Genomic DNA, 17,577 nt, shown 5'->3' on the forward strand with positions numbered 1-17,577 from the left:
CAAAAGATGACCAATGTCTTGGTTCTGAGCACAACCCACTGTAAACGCATAGGTCCTTTCACAATTTAAAATGTTGTCACGTTCTTTTATTCCGAGTCCCACTTCAATGTATCCCTTCACTTATTCTCCACCAAATTTTATACAATCAAGGAGAGGTTGGTTAGTAGTACAAATTGAGTTGGAGCTCCTCAGGTTCATTGCATTATTTTATTTCTGAAATGCCAGTACGTGTGTGCCCGGCACAAAGGTGCCATCTTTGCTGGACTATCTTGGCCTCAATGCTTTTACGTGCAGCGTACCAGACATTTAGATGCAGTAGCTGGTAAAATAGTGATAGTCTTCGGAAGTCAGCCAGACACAGCTACCTAGTCGCCACGGTTGACGTCAATATGGGGGCGCTCAGGCTCCAAGATTAAATAAAATGAAATAGTTCTATCCATACAAAAATTAATTTCTGTCCCAAGAAAGGTGAAGACTCTGTGGTTACATAATATGGAAGATATCCAAAGAGCGGAGGAACCAAAACCTACCAACACACGACATACTGACCTTTTTGGGACTCGTGCTTCTCGGTTTTACCCTGGTAATCGAAGCCTAGGGCACTCTTGTCTACCCGATCAGCCTGCACACCATATTTACCGCCAAAACCGCTTGAGTAGTCTACATGATGCAAGAGAGCAAAGACTTACATTGAAAAAGGGTGTGCCGCTTCTGGGCGCACATAGCATTTAAGAGGTATTAAAGGTGTATTTCTGCATCGGGTGTCAAACATTGGTCCATGAGTTCTGGATCTGCACTGGATTTTCATGATACCCATAAGAAATTTAAAAAAATAAAAATAAAAAAAAAACACTGGAAAACATGCTGCATAAGAGGCTCTAGGTCAATTTTGGACATCGTTTCTGTAGTTCTTTGCTCTGGAGCATTCCATGGCAAGTCTAACCAGTACTAACCTGGTGCAATCTCCATCACTGATCACTCCACATCAAGGAACCACCATGCTGCATATTTTATCACACGTTAGCTAGACAAGTTTAGAGGCCAATGACATTTTCTTGGAAATTGAAAAGTAGCGAGGATTTAGGAAACACAATTTTACAGAAACAGTAACCAAACATTTGGGAAAATAACTCTATAAAATGAGGCTAACAACACAAAGTTAAAGAAAGCTATTTATTGATGGGGTATGAGAAGGTTTTAGGTAAAATCGGACCTCTGATTTCATACAAGAAAAGACTGGGCAAATTAAAAATATTTTCTGCAAACAATTAATATGCAAAAGTCAAATTCATGCAAAAAGATCTCAATGGCACAAATTGAAAACAATGCACTGCCTAAAGCAGCATCCACACTGTATGCAAGTGTACCCTTTAGGATCAAGGATTTAATATTTGAAAATGTTATTAAAATGTATGTAAAACAACTAGATTACTAGGATGGCCACTCTACGACAAATTTATTCAACACTTAGTCGTAGCCAAATTTATACAACAGCCAGGTCACCATCTATTAGCAACCACGGACGCACTAAAAAGGGTTTTGAAAGTGGATAATACTTATTAGCAAGCACAATTCACATTTAAAGATCCAAAAAATTTACATAAAAATGAAATTCTGGATAGAAGGTTTACTAAAACTGATCACAAATACTTTAAGCAGTGAGGTTCGTAATAAGTTTTACATTTAGCTGAACATGCCTTGTGAGTTGTGACCTAAAGTTTTGATTGCAAAATGTGTCCAATCTACCGCTTACTTCTACCAACCTTTTTGCGATTCATGCTTCTCAGTTTTCCCCTGGTAGTCAAATCCCAGGGCACTTTTGTCCACCCGATCAGCTTGTACACCGTACTTTCCGCCAAAGCCACTTGAATAGTCTATTGGGGGAATGCAAAGAGCAATGTACCAAACAATTACGCATCCAACATACTTAAGTACAACTTAATATTTAGGACCAGAATCGTTTTCACTTTGCGAGACCAGAATGTAGACCAAGCAACAAGACTAACCGAAACATACTGCAGCCAGATATAACTAAAACATTGAAACTGGAGATAGAAAAACTGGACCAGACAAAAGGAGCTGCATCACCATGAAACAGTACTCCACAAAGATATACAAACAAGGAACCAAGTAAGACCACATGCATGAAAAGAAAGCTCAGTGTAGATAAGGTTCAGCAAGAATGATCTAAAGAGCTACCCACATGTAACAAACATGGCACGTGACATAGAAAAAGCACTTAAACAGGGTGTACCCATACGTAATAAAATACACAAGGCATTTCATATTAAATAAACCCCACCATTACCAAAAACGTCAGTCTGAATTGTTGAAAAAAAAAAAAAAAAAAAAAGGTAAATATTTGCAAAAGTTTGATTGTGTTGCGGTACACTGGCGTCCGAGCAGGAGGAACACTGGGCTACGTTGAATATTATATGCACACATCACATGCTTATGGTAAGCCCTTTAGTTTTGTTACGTTAAAGCAAACCTGGGCAGATATTCTCTCAACGTTACAAGCCTACAGAAAATCTACAGGGCAAAGAGCCTTCTCCGATCGCGCGGCCAGCAGAAGATGCCTACAATAGCCACCATGTGATGTACTGAGCAACATGTTTCAATGTTGACTGGCTCGCTTGCTTTGAATAGCTAAGGTGCACCTTTTCTGAAGCTAAAAGAGCCACCAGGTTGTAAAATAATGCTTACCAAAGCCCTTCCTGCGTCCCATTGATCTCCAACCTCAAGAATCAATAGGCTGTTCTCTGCTGCACTATATTAACAGAGAAATTTGTCCTAAAGAGGCTTTAAAGGCAGGTACATACCCATTACATTGTGATTTGCAGGCTTGTTAAAGATGGTATGAGTCATACTATCAACTTTCTGAAATGTGACTATTCGAGGCAGTATGCATCAGATATTTAAAATAAATCCTGAACCCCGAGTTTGTGCGCTTTCAGGTTGGGTATATTAGCAAAAGTTGGTAGACGCCGAAAACGTACAAATTGTGAGGCTATTAAAGAACAATTTTCAGGTAGTTTTCCCACAACAATTTTTTTTGTAAATTTACTGATGTGAGGAGAACTAGAAAATGTGTGCTTCTGGGTGGGATGAAGAACAGCCTCAAAATTTAGGAGGATGCAAAGAACAGGCTCTTTCCAGTGGCAAAATATGCATGAAGGGGAAATGGCTACAAAGTTTGTAGGTATCACGAGGCTTTCGTGTCAGGTGTTGCATGTGGAAATGTACACTTGTTACATTTCCCCATGTTAAGAAACGTATGCTTCCACTCCTGTGAAATTAGAGCGAGGAGTACTCCACATTCACCAAGAAGGTCTAAAAAGTCAAAAACTTACAAAGTGTAGGACTACACTACACAACTGAATTACCAGCTTTTGTTAATGGAGCACACAGTGCTTAAGTCAACGGTTGTCGAGCACAACACTGAATCAGAGCCAATGACAGCAGCGAATCAACAGAGCACCCGCCACCAGTTCACACGGCCCGTTCTCAACTGAAGAGCGACGTATTACTACAGAGACAATAAAAATACTGAAACCACAACTCAAATCACAGTCCTTGAATACAGGGGGAATGTAGAGGGTATGGCTGGATATTGCTTCCCATCTCAAATACAGTGAGCAGTTTCTAGCATCCCCCTGCATACTTCGAGGCCCATTCACGGATAAACCATCCAACTCCATGGAGGACTCGCTCCATCTTCTGTTCAAAGGTCATCTTTGCATGCTCAGTACTGGTCATGACGTTTGCTTAGCAGATTCGTAGTACTTGCATTACCTTTTTGTGACGCGTGCTTCTCGGTCTTCCCTTGATATTCAAAGCCCACTGCCGACTGTAAAACAAAGAGAAAAAATGTACACAAGTGACTAAGGGTCCCGGACAAAGGTATTTTGCAGTTGCAAAGGCTGATTCGTAAAAACTGGGGATGTGACCTCAAACACCTTTTTAAAGTTATTTGTATTCATTAAAAAAGGCTTTTGCGATCCATTATGAATGGCAAGTAGGAGGGAGCACAAAAGATGTCTCCCCCCGGTTTAGGATCCACAATGGAATATGTATCAATGGTTTGTGACCACACTTGTCGAAAAACCATTCATCAGATACTGATCCTCAATCTTGGTGGTAACTTATTTACATAGGGGAAGCATTCTTTGGGAATCACAAGAGCTACTGTGACTGAGGGGGAATGAAATAGAAGGTGTGGGTGAAAGAGGAGGTTGAGGGGCGTGGTGGGGTTGGGGGGTCTTGCTGGCCCCATTGTGTTTCCAAATGGGGAAATAAATACACTTAACCCTTTAATGAGCATGGGCTTAAAACAAAAAACAAGCATTAGCAATGCCAATACGTCTGGCTTTAAAGGTTTAAAGGAATGCTGTAGATAGCACAGTGATGGATGTGTGTGTGTGGAAGCAAACACCTGTAGGCTAATCTTGGTGTAGGTCAGAAGGCCAACGGACAGTTGCACTGGCAAGTCAGACATAAAAATCCATGTTGGTTAATGACTGCCCTCCTTGCTGCTGCCTTAGAAAACACCACAGATTGTCAAGTTATCTAAGACACTTTAACAGCTCTACGATGTCATGTGGGTGCCACTCAAAGTTCAAACTCAGGCAGCCGGATAAATACACAGCTGTGTGGAGGCCAAGTACTTTCTTGTGGAAGCACGCAACTTCTGATCAAAACATGTACTCCTGACTCCCAACATGTAGTCGGAGCCAATGCCCTCCTCTCCTGGTGATTCTCACATAATGGTCTGGCGACAGATTAGCTATCAAGTCAGACCATAACAAGTTTTCCCATTTAGAAACAGAATTGCACAGATAGAAGTCTTCTATCCCTTGCACGCCCCTCCATCACTGCATTTGCAGTCAATCACAGGGGGTCACAAACTGTGACCTCTGGGAATGGACAATGTGCAATGCAACCTATTAGGCACGTAAATTATATCGCGAATCACATTGTCATTCGCAAATGAGATTGTTGGAAATAGCAAGTCCTGAATTTTTTCCAATTGAAGAAACGGGTTGAACGTATAGATCAAAACGCTTCAAACTTATTCGTCTGGGAGAATGAATGTGAATGCAAAATGTCAATTCTAGAGTCACTCGTAAAGACTACTCACTGGATAACAGAAAAACCTGACGAATACATGCATTCCTAATCTTAGTCTAATTACAATGGACATCTGGTGCCCCTTGAGCACCACTGGAGCGAGATGGGAAGAACTATTGAGAGGACTTTTACTGGACTAATACAGACAATATTTATTAGTTTCTAGAGATCTTGAGATAACCAGGTTGCTTATAGTCAAAAGGGAAAGACACATTGGCAACTAAATGACGACAAGCTTTTGCACGAGTAGAAGGCCAATGGGGGTGTTGGTGGAGTTACTCTCATCCCTTATTCTCCCTTCTCACCAACATCTCGGATAATTTTACAAGATGTGATTAAACCAGATATCCTGTGCATGGCGCTGCCATCTTGAACTGATGAGCTGGTCTGACATGAAAATCAGTTGTATTATTCTGAATAGGTATTCCCATTACACAAAACAAATGCATGTGATAAATACTGATTTTTGTTTATTCTTGAGCAGTACAGAAACAGTCCGTCAAAATTAACCACAAAATATATACGGGAGACAATAACATGGGTCAGCATAAATCAACGTGTGTGACCTAAATACACACGTCAGGAAGAGAGAATCTTTGTTGCAGATATTGTATCAATATGATCTGTATACAAACTATGCTTCAGTAATTTCAGTAGGTATTTATATTTTGCTAAAAAATACAAATTTTGTTTTATTTTCAGCAGCGTTAAAGTATGACATTTTCAAAAGGTGGGACTATGCAGGCAACTCCGTCACTGTTTCTGCATTTCTGCAACCAGCATGCCCCTTTCTTCCAGTTTTTCACCACCCACTTTTGTTAGTGATCAATAAATTGAAAGATAAATGATAAAATGGCACACAGCCGCTTCACACAAATTTCACTTTCTTGGTAACCAACTGAACTGGTATATGAAGCACGATTAATTTGTTGCCTTCTGTCTCTACGTATGTTACGCAAGCAGTTTTTTTACATTTTTTATGAATAAACACAAAATAATGCAAGAGAAATAAACGTCGGTTTGGTTTACCATTGTTTAGGGGAGTGATGCCTCAGACACAAATTCTAATTTGTTAAACCCAGTCTTGTTAATAGAGTGAAATTATGCAGTCAACATGTAACCATAATTCAGCCAGTTGCCGACATAGGCCCAGATTATGACTTTGGCGGACGAAAAAGCCCGTCCGCTGAAGTTCCAAAGGGTAGGTTGCAGCCAGTGTGGCAGCCTCCCCGCCGGGGCCATTACGAGTTTCCCACTGGGTCAGCGGGTAGAAACTCAGTTTCTGCCCACTGGCTCAGCGGGAAATGGCTTACAGCATTGTCTCCAGCTAGTAATAGAGCCGGGTGCAATGCTGTAGTGCTTACCCGTCACAATCAGTCACCCGTCACAATCAGTGAACACTGCGACGGGTCTGGCCAGGGGGGCCCCTGCACTGCCCATGCCAGATGCATGGGCAGGGCAGGGGCCCCACCCCCCAGACCCTCTCCACCCCATCTCCGTCAGCCTTTTCATGGCAGTGCTACCGCTATGAAACCGCAGGAGGAGAAGGGGGCCCTAATCCACCAGGGTAGCACTGGCCTGGTGGATTAGGACCACCAGCACCGCCAGGCCATCGTGTAGTCCAGATCTGGTGATGCTGGCGGTCCGACTGCGGCGCTAACGCCGCAGTCGTAATATGGGGCTCAGACCACCACCACGACCCTGGCGGTCATTAGACCGGCAGGGTCGTAATGAGGCCAATAGTAAGATCAAGATGACTGGTGTCATTGATACACTACCAATGTCCTGCCACCATGTGGTGCTAATTTATTTGTTTAGTTCCATTTAGATAATGATATATGCAACAAAAGGTTGCAAAGTGACAATTTTCATGAATATGTCCCAAACCGAACAAGACTAATTAAGCAAGACCCTTCAAAAAAAAGTCAGGCTATAACGTGTATGTGGTAGAGCTTTCACATTTAGGGGATAGTTTATTCTTACAACAGTCCTAAAAACACTGGCAATCTCAAATGCCCAAGCTTTAATGTACTGCATGCCGTGCTCACAAAGGTACCTCCTTCTTCCTGCAATGAAAGAGAAATACTCACTCTGCACCTGCAGGGTCACACCATCACACCCTGCACTCACAGTCGCATGTTACACCCTGCACTCACACCTCCCACTCCCCGCACACGGTCACACACCTTACACCCTGTACTCACAGTCACATGTTACATGTTACACCCTACACTGACACCTCCCACTCCCCGCACACGGTCACACACCTTACACCCTGCACTCACAGTCACATGTTACACCCTACACTCACACCTCCCACTCCCAGCACACGGTCACACACCTTGCACCCTGCACTCACAGTCACATGTTACGCCCTGCACTCACACCTCCCACTCCCCGTACACGGTCACACACCTTACACCCTGCACTCACAGTCACATGTTACACCCTACACTCACACCTCCCACTCCCCGCACACGGTCACACACCTTACACCCTGCACTCACACGTCACACCTCTCACATCCTCCACTCACATGGTCACACCTCTCACACCCTGCACTCACATCACACCTCTCATACAGTCACACCTCTCATCCTGCATTCAGTCACACACCTCACATCTCTCACACGTTGCAAACATCACACCTCTCACAACCTGCACTCACGTCACACCCTCCACTCACACGGTCACACACCTCACACCCTGCACTCACATCACACCTCTCATACAGTCACACCTCTCATCCTGCATTCACGCAGTCACACACCTCACATCTCTCACACGTTGCAAACATCACACCTCTCACACCCTGCACTCACGTCACACCTCTCACCCTCCACTCACACGGTAACACCTCTCAAACCCTGCACTCACATCACACCTCTCATACAGTCACACCTCTCATCCTGCATTCACGCAGTCACACACCTCACATCTCTCACACGTTGCAAACATCACACCTCTCACACCCTGCACTCACGTCACACCTCTCACACCCTCCACTCACACCTCTCACACCCTGCACTCACATCACACCTCTCATACAGTCACACCTCTCATCCTGCATTCACGCAGTCACACACCTCACATCTCTCGCACGTTGCAAACATCACACCTCTCACACACTGCACTCACATAGATAAGTCCTTTACGCACACACACTGATCATCCTGCAGGACAGAATAAAGAATAGGACTGGTTGTCACGCATTTCCAAGTCACTGAAATTTTTCCTAAGACACACACCTCCAGATCTGGGTTACTCATACTCAGAACCTCCGACTTGAAAGATCCTTTTACAAAAATCAGACCGAATTCCCAAGATGAGAGGGTTATGTGCCGGCGTGCTCTGATATGTCCAACGCCTGCAGATACTTAAAACCCAATTCTGCTGAAGTGGATCTAGCTATCATTGCCATCTGCCACTTGAGAAGTTTAAAGTCTAGCTGTTCAATAGAATGTCCACCCAGTAGGGCCTAATGCGCCATAAAGTCCACATGTTGGCAAAGCACCCCTTTTCAATCACAGCCCAGTTTTTCATTCAAAGCAACTGTCTACATGATTAAAGTTACAGGATGCTCATTGACAGTTTCACGGAGATGAGCCAGGACAGCTCCATCCCTCTTGTATAAAGCACTATGTAGCATGGAGGGCTGCTGTAGCCAAGGGCCTTCAAAGCAATAATGTAAAGGCTTAAAACGTTCTGGTACTTGGCGGTCAAAATAATTATTTTAGGACGTTTCTTTGAGGTCAGGGTAAATGGAAGATACCTATGGCCCCACAGAAGGTTGAGAACTGTTGTTAACGCAAAGTGAGGCCTACAGTAAAGTTCTGAACCCTATCCACCTACCACTATCACCTCCTGGGTTTTGTATTCCAGTCTCATCCAGTATACACATACACACAACATAACTTTTCATGTGCAAAACTCCCTCTAAAGTGCTCCACTGCTCCTTGAAGTTGGGTCTGTACTAGAAAGATTAAACATTGTAAAATGGATAAACACTGATAATTAGCGATTAGCACCCGAGGTAGAGAAAATGTCTTGCCCAAGTCAATATTTTTGTTCCTCAATATAAACTTCACTTCATAAAGTCCCCGAATATACATCTTCTATTCCCTGCACAACCAAGCAAACAAATACAAGCATTTGCAATCCAATGGGTGTCGCATTTGCTTGAGTTAGAGCTATTAACGCTGTAAACTTGTAACCAGACTTTTCTTGCCACATAAATTGAAAATAAAAAGTAATACTGTTTCACCTAAGAGAGCAGATTCAAAGCACCACACCATGAGCATGAAGGAGACACACAAAAGGAAAAAGTTAGCTTGCAGTCAAACGTATCGGCAAAAGTGCAACTGTCCATGTAACACAGTCGATGTCCAAGGTGGTAACCAAACCGCCCTAATGAGGGACAAACGTAAAGCATTTATCAAGGACTACAAAGGATTTTTGAAGGGCAAGCCCATGTACGAGCAATAGTGATGGGTGTGTGGTGGATTCGGTAAAAAGTCCAAATTGATAACACGTCGGAAAAGCAGCCCTTGCTCGCTGCTATGCTCAAACCTAAAAATGAGTGAAGCTTTCACAGCTGTTTTCACCTTACGAGAAATTAGAAGGATCACTTGTGAGCCACACACTGCAAAACTATTGCAACAAGCTCCTTTGATTGTAGAGGGATACCTTAACGTGAACACTTCTCACAAACTTACAAGTGGTGCACCCTGGATTCCACATGTTCTTTCTGATTCCTTTTTTTTTTAAATCTAATATTTATGCTTTTTCATTATTTATTTTACTTATAAAATTGGTCTCTGGGTGCTGTAATGGGCCTACAAAGTAATAGTCATTTTTAATCAGTTGTAGTGCGCTTTGATTTCTCAGTTTGCAGATTACATTTGATTTCAAACTGTAATTTTTTTTTTTTTCCTTAGGAGTCACCTTATTACCCAACTTCGAATTATTATGAATATGTAATATATTTCATTTTATTTTGTACAGCACTGGACCTCTAATTTGGGGGGGTCAAGCTTTAAGTAAGTAAAACTAAACAAGTAAAAAAACGAATTCTGATACAGCCTGAATAGGATTCCTCGAGTAGCAAATAGTCTTTGTGGGTACTCTCCACTGGCTCTCATACACTTCTCAATTTGGAAGAACCCTGCAATGAAATCTGACCATTGGTAAGCATGGGAAGGGAATAAAGCTTATTCCGATGCCCAATGCTAAAGGTTCTTCTACTAAGAAAATATGAAGTACACTGACTTTTTTCTTCAAATGATCTCCATGGTAAAGGTCCTGTCCCTTGAGAACAGTGCATGCCTGGGTTCAGTCAGTGGTGCCTACACCATGTCAGTACACAATTTAATACCCAAAATAGTGCTGGATACCTGAAGTGGAAAACTTTTTTTTAAACCTTCCAAGACTTTCCAAAAAAACACATCTAGAGCTTCTGTAAGCTAATGGATGCTGAAAGGGCACCATAACAGAAGGCATGAGACCTTTTTCTGTTTAAATATAACCAGTGCCTCAAAATAAAGTATTTCACGACATTCAGCAAATGGAAAAAAAAAAGAAGAAGATTCCCTACTTCAAAGAATAGCGTTTTCACGTAGTAGCTCTTGTGCTTCTGAGTATGTTCAGACCATCATGGTTTTTCTCAGTGAATTTCTAGGACTCCACATCTTGTGCTATAGGGTTCAAAGTCCAGCGACAGATGCAGGATACTGTCTCCCTTTCTGTGGACGTTTTCCATGTTTAAAGACAAACCTCAATCAGTTGTGAAACCCACAACTGTTTGTTTCACACCTGGTGCAATATTATGAAGGAAATGATACCCAAAATCTATCCACAGGGCAGTGATCAATGCTTCCACATGCCAGTAGCTCAATGCACTACTGCTATGGTCAATTTCCACTTGTTGCAACAAGATTTAATTAAGGATTTCCCAACTTATCAGCCATGATTACATTTTGCATATCATACTTTAGACTTAATTTCTAATTGAGACTTGATTAATTTGCTCATTTGTTTAGTAGACCTACGATTCGCTTGCGGGTATGAACAAGCACCAAGTGCTAGAATGTCTGGGCTTCTGTTGACAAGGACTATAATCAACTTGGCCGGATTCCGTTGGTAGTGACTGAATGAATAAGTATGACCCAATTCAAGTTTTCTACCATGGCTTGTGAGAGTGAACAAGGTCAACATGAATAATCAAGTGGCCAAGGCACACAATGTGTGAACACACTCCAAATTACACCACACTGAAGCAGAAATATAAATGGACAGGGAGTCACGCGAATGTATTATTTACACAATTATTAAAACCTCAATTTGCTACTGATTTTAACAACTTGGATTATAAAGTCTGTAAAATGAGAAAAAGGCAAATTTGATTGTGGGGCCAATGAACGATTACTCAGAAAAACACCAGACACAACATGTATGTAAGGAAATGCCTCCTTGGCATGGTTGCCCCCTGACTTTTTGCCTTTGCTGATGCTATGTTTTGAATTGAAAGTGTGCTGAGGCCTGCTAACCAGGCCCCAGCACCAGTGTTCTTTCCCTAACCTGTACTTTTGATTCCACAATTGGCAGACCCTGGCATCCAGATAAGTCCCTTGTAACTGGTACCCCTGGTACCAAGGGCCCTGATGCCAGGGAAGGTCTCTTAGGGCTGCAGCATGTATTATGCCACCCTGGAGACCCCTCACTCAGCACAGACACACTGCTTACCAGCTTGTGTGTGCTGGTGAGAACAAAACGAGTAAGTCGACATGGCACTCCCCTCAGGGTGCCATGCCAGCCTCTCACTGCCTATGCAGGTATAGATAAGTCACCCCTCTAGCAGGCCTTACAGCCCTAAGGGAGGGTGCACTATACCATAGGTGAGGGCACCAGTGCATGAGCACTGTGCCCCTACAGTGTCTAAGCAATACCTTAGGCATTGTAAGTGCAGGGTAGCCATAAGAGTATATGGTCTGGGAGTCTGTTTTACACGAACTCCACAGCACCATAATGGCTACACTGAAAACTGGGAAGTTTGGTATCAAACTTCTCAGCACAATAAATGCACACTGATGCCAATGTACATTTTATTGTAAAATACACCCCAGAGGGCACCTTAGAGGTGCCCCCTGAAACCTTAACCAACTATCTGTGTAGGCTGACTGGTTCCAGCAGCCTGCCACACTAGAGACATGTTGCTGGCCCCATGGGGAGAGTGCCCTTGTCACTCTGAGGCCAGTAACAAAGCCTGCACTAGGTGGAGATGCTAACACCTCCCCCAGGCAGGAGCTGTCACACCTGGCGGTGAGCCTCAAAGGCTCACCCCTTTGTGCCAGCACCGCAGGACACTCCAGCTAGTGGAGTTGCCCGCCCCCTCCGGCCCCCACTTTTGGCGGCAAGGCCGGAGAAAATAAAGAGAATAACAAGGAGGAGTCACTGGCCAGTCAGGACAACCCCTAAGGTGTCCTGAGCTGAAGTGACTCTAACTTTTAGAAATCCTCCATCTTGCAGATGGAGGATTCCCCAATAGGATTAGGGATGTGACCCCCTCCCCTTGGGAGGAGGCACAAAGAGGGTGTACCCACCCTCAGGGCTAGTAGCCATTGGCTACTAACCCCCCAGACCTAAACACGCCCTTAAATTTAGTATTTAAGGGCTCCCCTGAACCTAAGAATTTAGATTCCTGCAACTTACCGAAGAAGAAGACTGCTGAGCTGAAAACCCCTGCAGAAGAAGAAAGAAGACACCAACTGCTTTGGCCCCAGTCCTACCGGCCTGTCTCCTGCCTTCTAAAGAACCCTGCTCCAGCGACGCTTTCTCCAGGACCAGGGACCTCTGAATCCTCAGAGGACTGCCCTACTTCCAAGAGACCAAGAAACTCCCGAGGACAGCGGCACTGCTCCAAAAGAACTGCAACTTTGTTTCAAGTAGCAGATTTAAAGACCCCTGCAACTCCCCGCCAGAAGCGTGAGACTTGCAACACTGCACCCGGCGACCCCGACTCGACTGGTGGAGAACCAACACCTCAGGGAGGACCCTCCGGCGACTCAGAGTCCGTGAGTAACCAAAGTTGTGTCCCCTGAGCCCCCACAGCGACGCCTGCAGAGGGAATCCCGAGGCTCCTCCTGACCGCGACTGCCTGAACTCCATTTCCCGACGGCTGGAAATGACTCTGCACCCGCAGCCCCCAGCACCTAAAGAAACGGAACTCCTGTGCAGGAGTGACCCCCAGGAGGCCCTCTCCCTTGCCCAGGTGGTGGCTACCCCGAGGAGCCCCGCCCTTGCCTGCCTGCAACGCTGAAGAGATCCCTTGATCTCTCATTGAAAACCATTACAAACCCGACGCGTGTTTGCACACTGCACCCGGCCGCCCCCGCGCTGCTGAGGGTGTACTTTTTGTGCTGACCTGTGTCCCCCCCGGTGCCCTACAAAACCCCCCTGGTCTGCCCTCCGAAGACGCGGGTACTTACCTGCTGGCAGACCGGAACCGGGGCACCCCCTTCTCTCCATTGAAGCCTATGTGTTTTGGGCACCTCTTTGACCTCTGCACCTGACCGGCCCTGAGCTGCTGGTGTGGTAACTTTGGGGTTGCTCTGAACCCCCAACGGTGGGCTACCTTGGACCAAAAACTGAAACCTGTAAGTGACTTACTTACCTGTGAAAACTAACAAAAACTTACCTCCCCCAGGAACTGTGAAAATTGCACTGTGTCCACTTTTAAAACAGCTTATTGTGTTTTATGTAAAAAGTATTCATGCTAGTGTAATGATTTAAAGTTCCTGAAGTACTTACCTGCAATACCTTTCAAATGAGATATTACATGTAAAATTTGAACCTGTGGTTCTTAAAATAAACTAAGAAATGAAAATGTCACTTACCCAGTGTACATCTGTTCGTGGCATCAGTCGCAGTAGATTCGCATGTTCTGCAATAGCTCGCCATCTGGTGTTGGGCCGGAGTGTTACAAGTTGTTTTTCTTCGAAGAAGTCTTTCGAGTCACGGGACCGAGTGACTCCTCCTTTTGTCTCCATTGCGCATGGGCGTCGACTCCATCTTCGATTGTTTTTCCCCGCAGAGGGTGAGGTAGGAGTTGAATTGTAGTAATAGTGCCCATGCAATGGAGTGACTAAGTATGCACCTATTTAAGGTTGAGATGATACATATAGAAATAATTGAAGGTAACTTCCAAACTGCTACAGGCTCCCGGGGAGGCGGGTGGGCACATGCGAATCTACTGCGACTGATGCCACGAACAGATGTACACTGGGTAAGTGACATTTTCAGTTCGATGGCATCTGTCGCTGTAGATACGCATGTTCTGCATAGACTAGTAAGCAGTTATTTCCCCAAAAGCGGTGGATCAGCCTGTAGGAGTGGAAGTAGTCTGAAATAATGTCCTTAATACGGCTTGACCTACTGTGGCTTGTTGTGCGGATAACACGTCTACACAGTAGTGCTTGGTGAATGTGTGAGGCGTAGACCATGTGGCTGCCTTACATATTTCTTGCATTGGGATGTTTCCTAGAAAGGCCATGGTAGCACCTTTCTTTCTGGTTGAGTGTGCCCTTGGTGTAATGGGCAGCTGTCGTTTAGCTTTAAGGTAGCAGATTTGGATGCATTTAACTATCCATCTGGCTATACCTTGTTTTGAAATTGGGTTTCCTGCGTGAGGTTTTTGAAATGCAATAAAGAGTTGTTTAGTCTTTCTGATGTTTTTTGTTCTGTCAATGTAATACATTAATGCTCTTTTGACATCTAATGTATGTAGTGCCCTTTCAGCTACGGTATCTGGCTGTGGAAAGAACACTGGAAGTTCCACTGTTTGATTTAGATGGAACGGTGAAATAACCTTTGGCAAAAATTTAGGATTGGTCCTTAGGACGACTTTATTTTTGTGTAGTTGTATAAAAGGTTCCTGTATAGTAAACGCCTGAATCTCGCTTACTCTTCTCAGGGAAGTAATGGCGATGAGAAATGCCACCTTCCAGGTTAGGAACTGTATGTCGCAGGAGTGCATGGGTTCAAAAGGTGGACCCATAAGTCTAGTTAGGACAACATTTAGGTTCCATGAAGGAACAGGTGGTGTTCTTGGTGGTATAATTCTCCTAAGGCCCTCCATGAATGCTTTAATGACTGGTATTTTATATAGGGAAGTTGAATAGGTAGTCTGCAGGTATGCAGATATTGCTGCAAGGTGAATCTTAATGGAAGAGAAAGCTAGGTTAGATTTTTGTAAGTGAAGCAAGTAACCCACTACATGTTCTGGAGTTGTGTGTAATGGTTGTATTTGATTAATATGGCAGTAGCAAACAAACCTCTTCCATTTACTTGCATAGCAGTGCCTGGTGGATGGCCTTCTTGCTTGTTTTATGACTTCCATACATTCTTGGGTAAGTTGTAAGTGCCCGAATTCTAGGATTTCAGGAGCCAGATTGCTAGATTCAGCGATGCTGGATCTGGGTGTCTGATCTTTTGGTTGTGCTGTGTCAACAGATCTGGCCTGTTGGGCAATTTGATGCAGGGTACCACTGATAGGTCTAGCAGCGTTGTGTACCAGGGTTGCCTTGCCCAAGTTGGTGCTATCAATATGAGTTTGAGTTTGCTTTGACTGAGTTTGTTTACCAGGTAAGGAAGGAGAGGGAGAGGAGGAAAAGCGTAAGCAAATATCCCTGACCAGTTCATCCATAGGGCATTGCCTTGGGATTGTTTGTGTGGGTACTTGGATGCGAAGTTTTGGCATTTTGCGTTCTCCCTTGTCGCAAACAAGTCTATCTGAGGTGTTCCCCAGAGTTTGAAATAAGTGTTCAGAATTTGGGGGTGAATTTCCCATTCGTGGACCTGTTGGTGATCTCGAGAGAGATTGTCTGCGAGTTGATTTTGTATCCCTGGTATAAACTGTGCAATTAGGCGAATTTGGTTGTGAATTGCCCAATGCTAAATTTTTTGTGCTAGCAGGCTTAACTGCGTGGAGTGCGTCCCTCCCTGCTTGTTTAGATAATACATTGTTGTCATGTTGTCTGTTTTGACGAGAATGTATTTGTGAACTATTATTGGTTGGAAAGCTTTTAGTGCTTGAAAAACTGCTAGCAGTTCTAGGTGATTGATATGCAGTTTTGTTTGATGTACGTTCCATTGTCCTTGTATGCTGTGTTGATTGAGGTGTGCTCCCCACCCTGTCATGGAAGCATCTGTTGTTATTACGTATTGTGGCACTGGGTCTTGGAAAGGCCGCCCCTTGTTTAAATTTATGTTGTTCCACCACAGAAGCGAGAGGTAAGTTTGGCGGTCTATTAACACCAGATCTAGAAGGTGACCCTGTGCTTGAGACCACTGTGATGCTAGGCATTGTTGTAAGGGCCTCATGTGCAGTCTTGCGTTTGGGACAATGGCTATGCATGATGACATCATGCCTAGGAGTTGTAATACCATCTTTGCCTGTATCTTTTGTGTTGGATACATGCGTTGTATGATGGTGTTGAAATTTTGAATTCTTTGTGGACTTGGAGTGGCTACTCCCTTTGATGTGTCTATTATGGCTCCCAGGTATTGTTGTACCTTGCGTGGCAGAATTTTGGATTTTGTGAAATTGACGGTGAACCCGAGTTTGAAGAGGGTTTGTATGATCTGATTTGTGTGATTTGAGCACTGTATGAACGAATGGGCCTTGATTAGCCAGTCGTCCAAATATGGGAACACATGTATTTGCTGCCTTCTTATGTGTGCAGCGACTACCGCTAGACATTTGGTAAAGACTCTTGGTGCGGTTGTTAATCCGAAAGGCAGTACCTTGAATTGGTAATGTATTCCTTTGAATACAAACCTTAGGTATTTCCTGTGAGATGGGTGTATTGGTATATGGAAATAAGCATCCTTGAGGTCTAAAGTTGCCATGTAGTCGTGTAGTTTTAGCAATGGCAATACTTCTTGTAGTGTGACCATGTGGAAGTGGTCTGATTTGATGAAAGTGTTCACTACTCTGAGGTCTAGGATTGGTCTCAGCGTTTTGTCCTTCTTTGGTATCAGAAAGTACAGTGAGTAAACTCCTGTGTTTATTTGTGTGTTTGGCACTAATTCGATTGCATTCTTTTGCAATAGTGCCTGCACTTCTATCTCCAGGAGATTGGAATGGTGTGTTGTTAAATTTTGTGCTTTTGGTGGTATGTTTGGAGGGAATTGTAGAAATTCTATGCAATAACCATGTTGGATAATTGCTAGAACCCAAGTGTCTGTAGTGATTTCCTCCCATGCTTTGTAGTAATGACCTATTCTTCCCCCCACTGGTGTTGTGTGGAGGGGGTGAGTGACATGTGAGTCATTGTTTAGTAGTAGGGGTTTTGGGGCTTTGAAATCTCCCTCTATTTCTAGGGAATTGCCCTCCTCTATATTGTCCCCGAAAACCTCCTCTATACTGTCCCTGGTAAGTGGACGGTGTTG

The 17,577-nt window shown here is 44.0% G+C and overlaps 1 protein-coding gene across 4 annotated transcripts in view; it reads right to left on the reverse strand.

Annotated features, from left to right (window-relative positions):
* The window catches only part of CTTN (cortactin), a 195,661-nt gene that overhangs the window by 90,654 nt on the left and 87,430 nt on the right, over positions 1-17,577 (reverse strand). For 2 of the 4 annotated variants that reach the window (XM_069221878.1, XM_069221876.1), the window contains exons 6-8: positions 3,796-3,850; positions 1,764-1,874; positions 550-660 (exon numbers count right to left, since the gene is read on the reverse strand). In XM_069221878.1, coding sequence (XP_069077979.1) covers positions 550-660; positions 1,764-1,874; positions 3,796-3,850 — 277 coding nt within the window. The remainder of the gene's footprint in view (positions 1-549; positions 661-1,763; positions 1,875-3,795; positions 3,851-17,577) is intronic. The other 2 variants (XM_069221879.1, XM_069221877.1) reach the window with 1 other exon arrangement.

The sequence above is a fragment of the Pleurodeles waltl genome, chromosome 3_1 (assembly GCF_031143425.1).
Source record: "Pleurodeles waltl isolate 20211129_DDA chromosome 3_1, aPleWal1.hap1.20221129, whole genome shotgun sequence".
In the NCBI taxonomy this organism is placed as follows: domain Eukaryota; kingdom Metazoa; phylum Chordata; class Amphibia; order Caudata; family Salamandridae; genus Pleurodeles; species Pleurodeles waltl.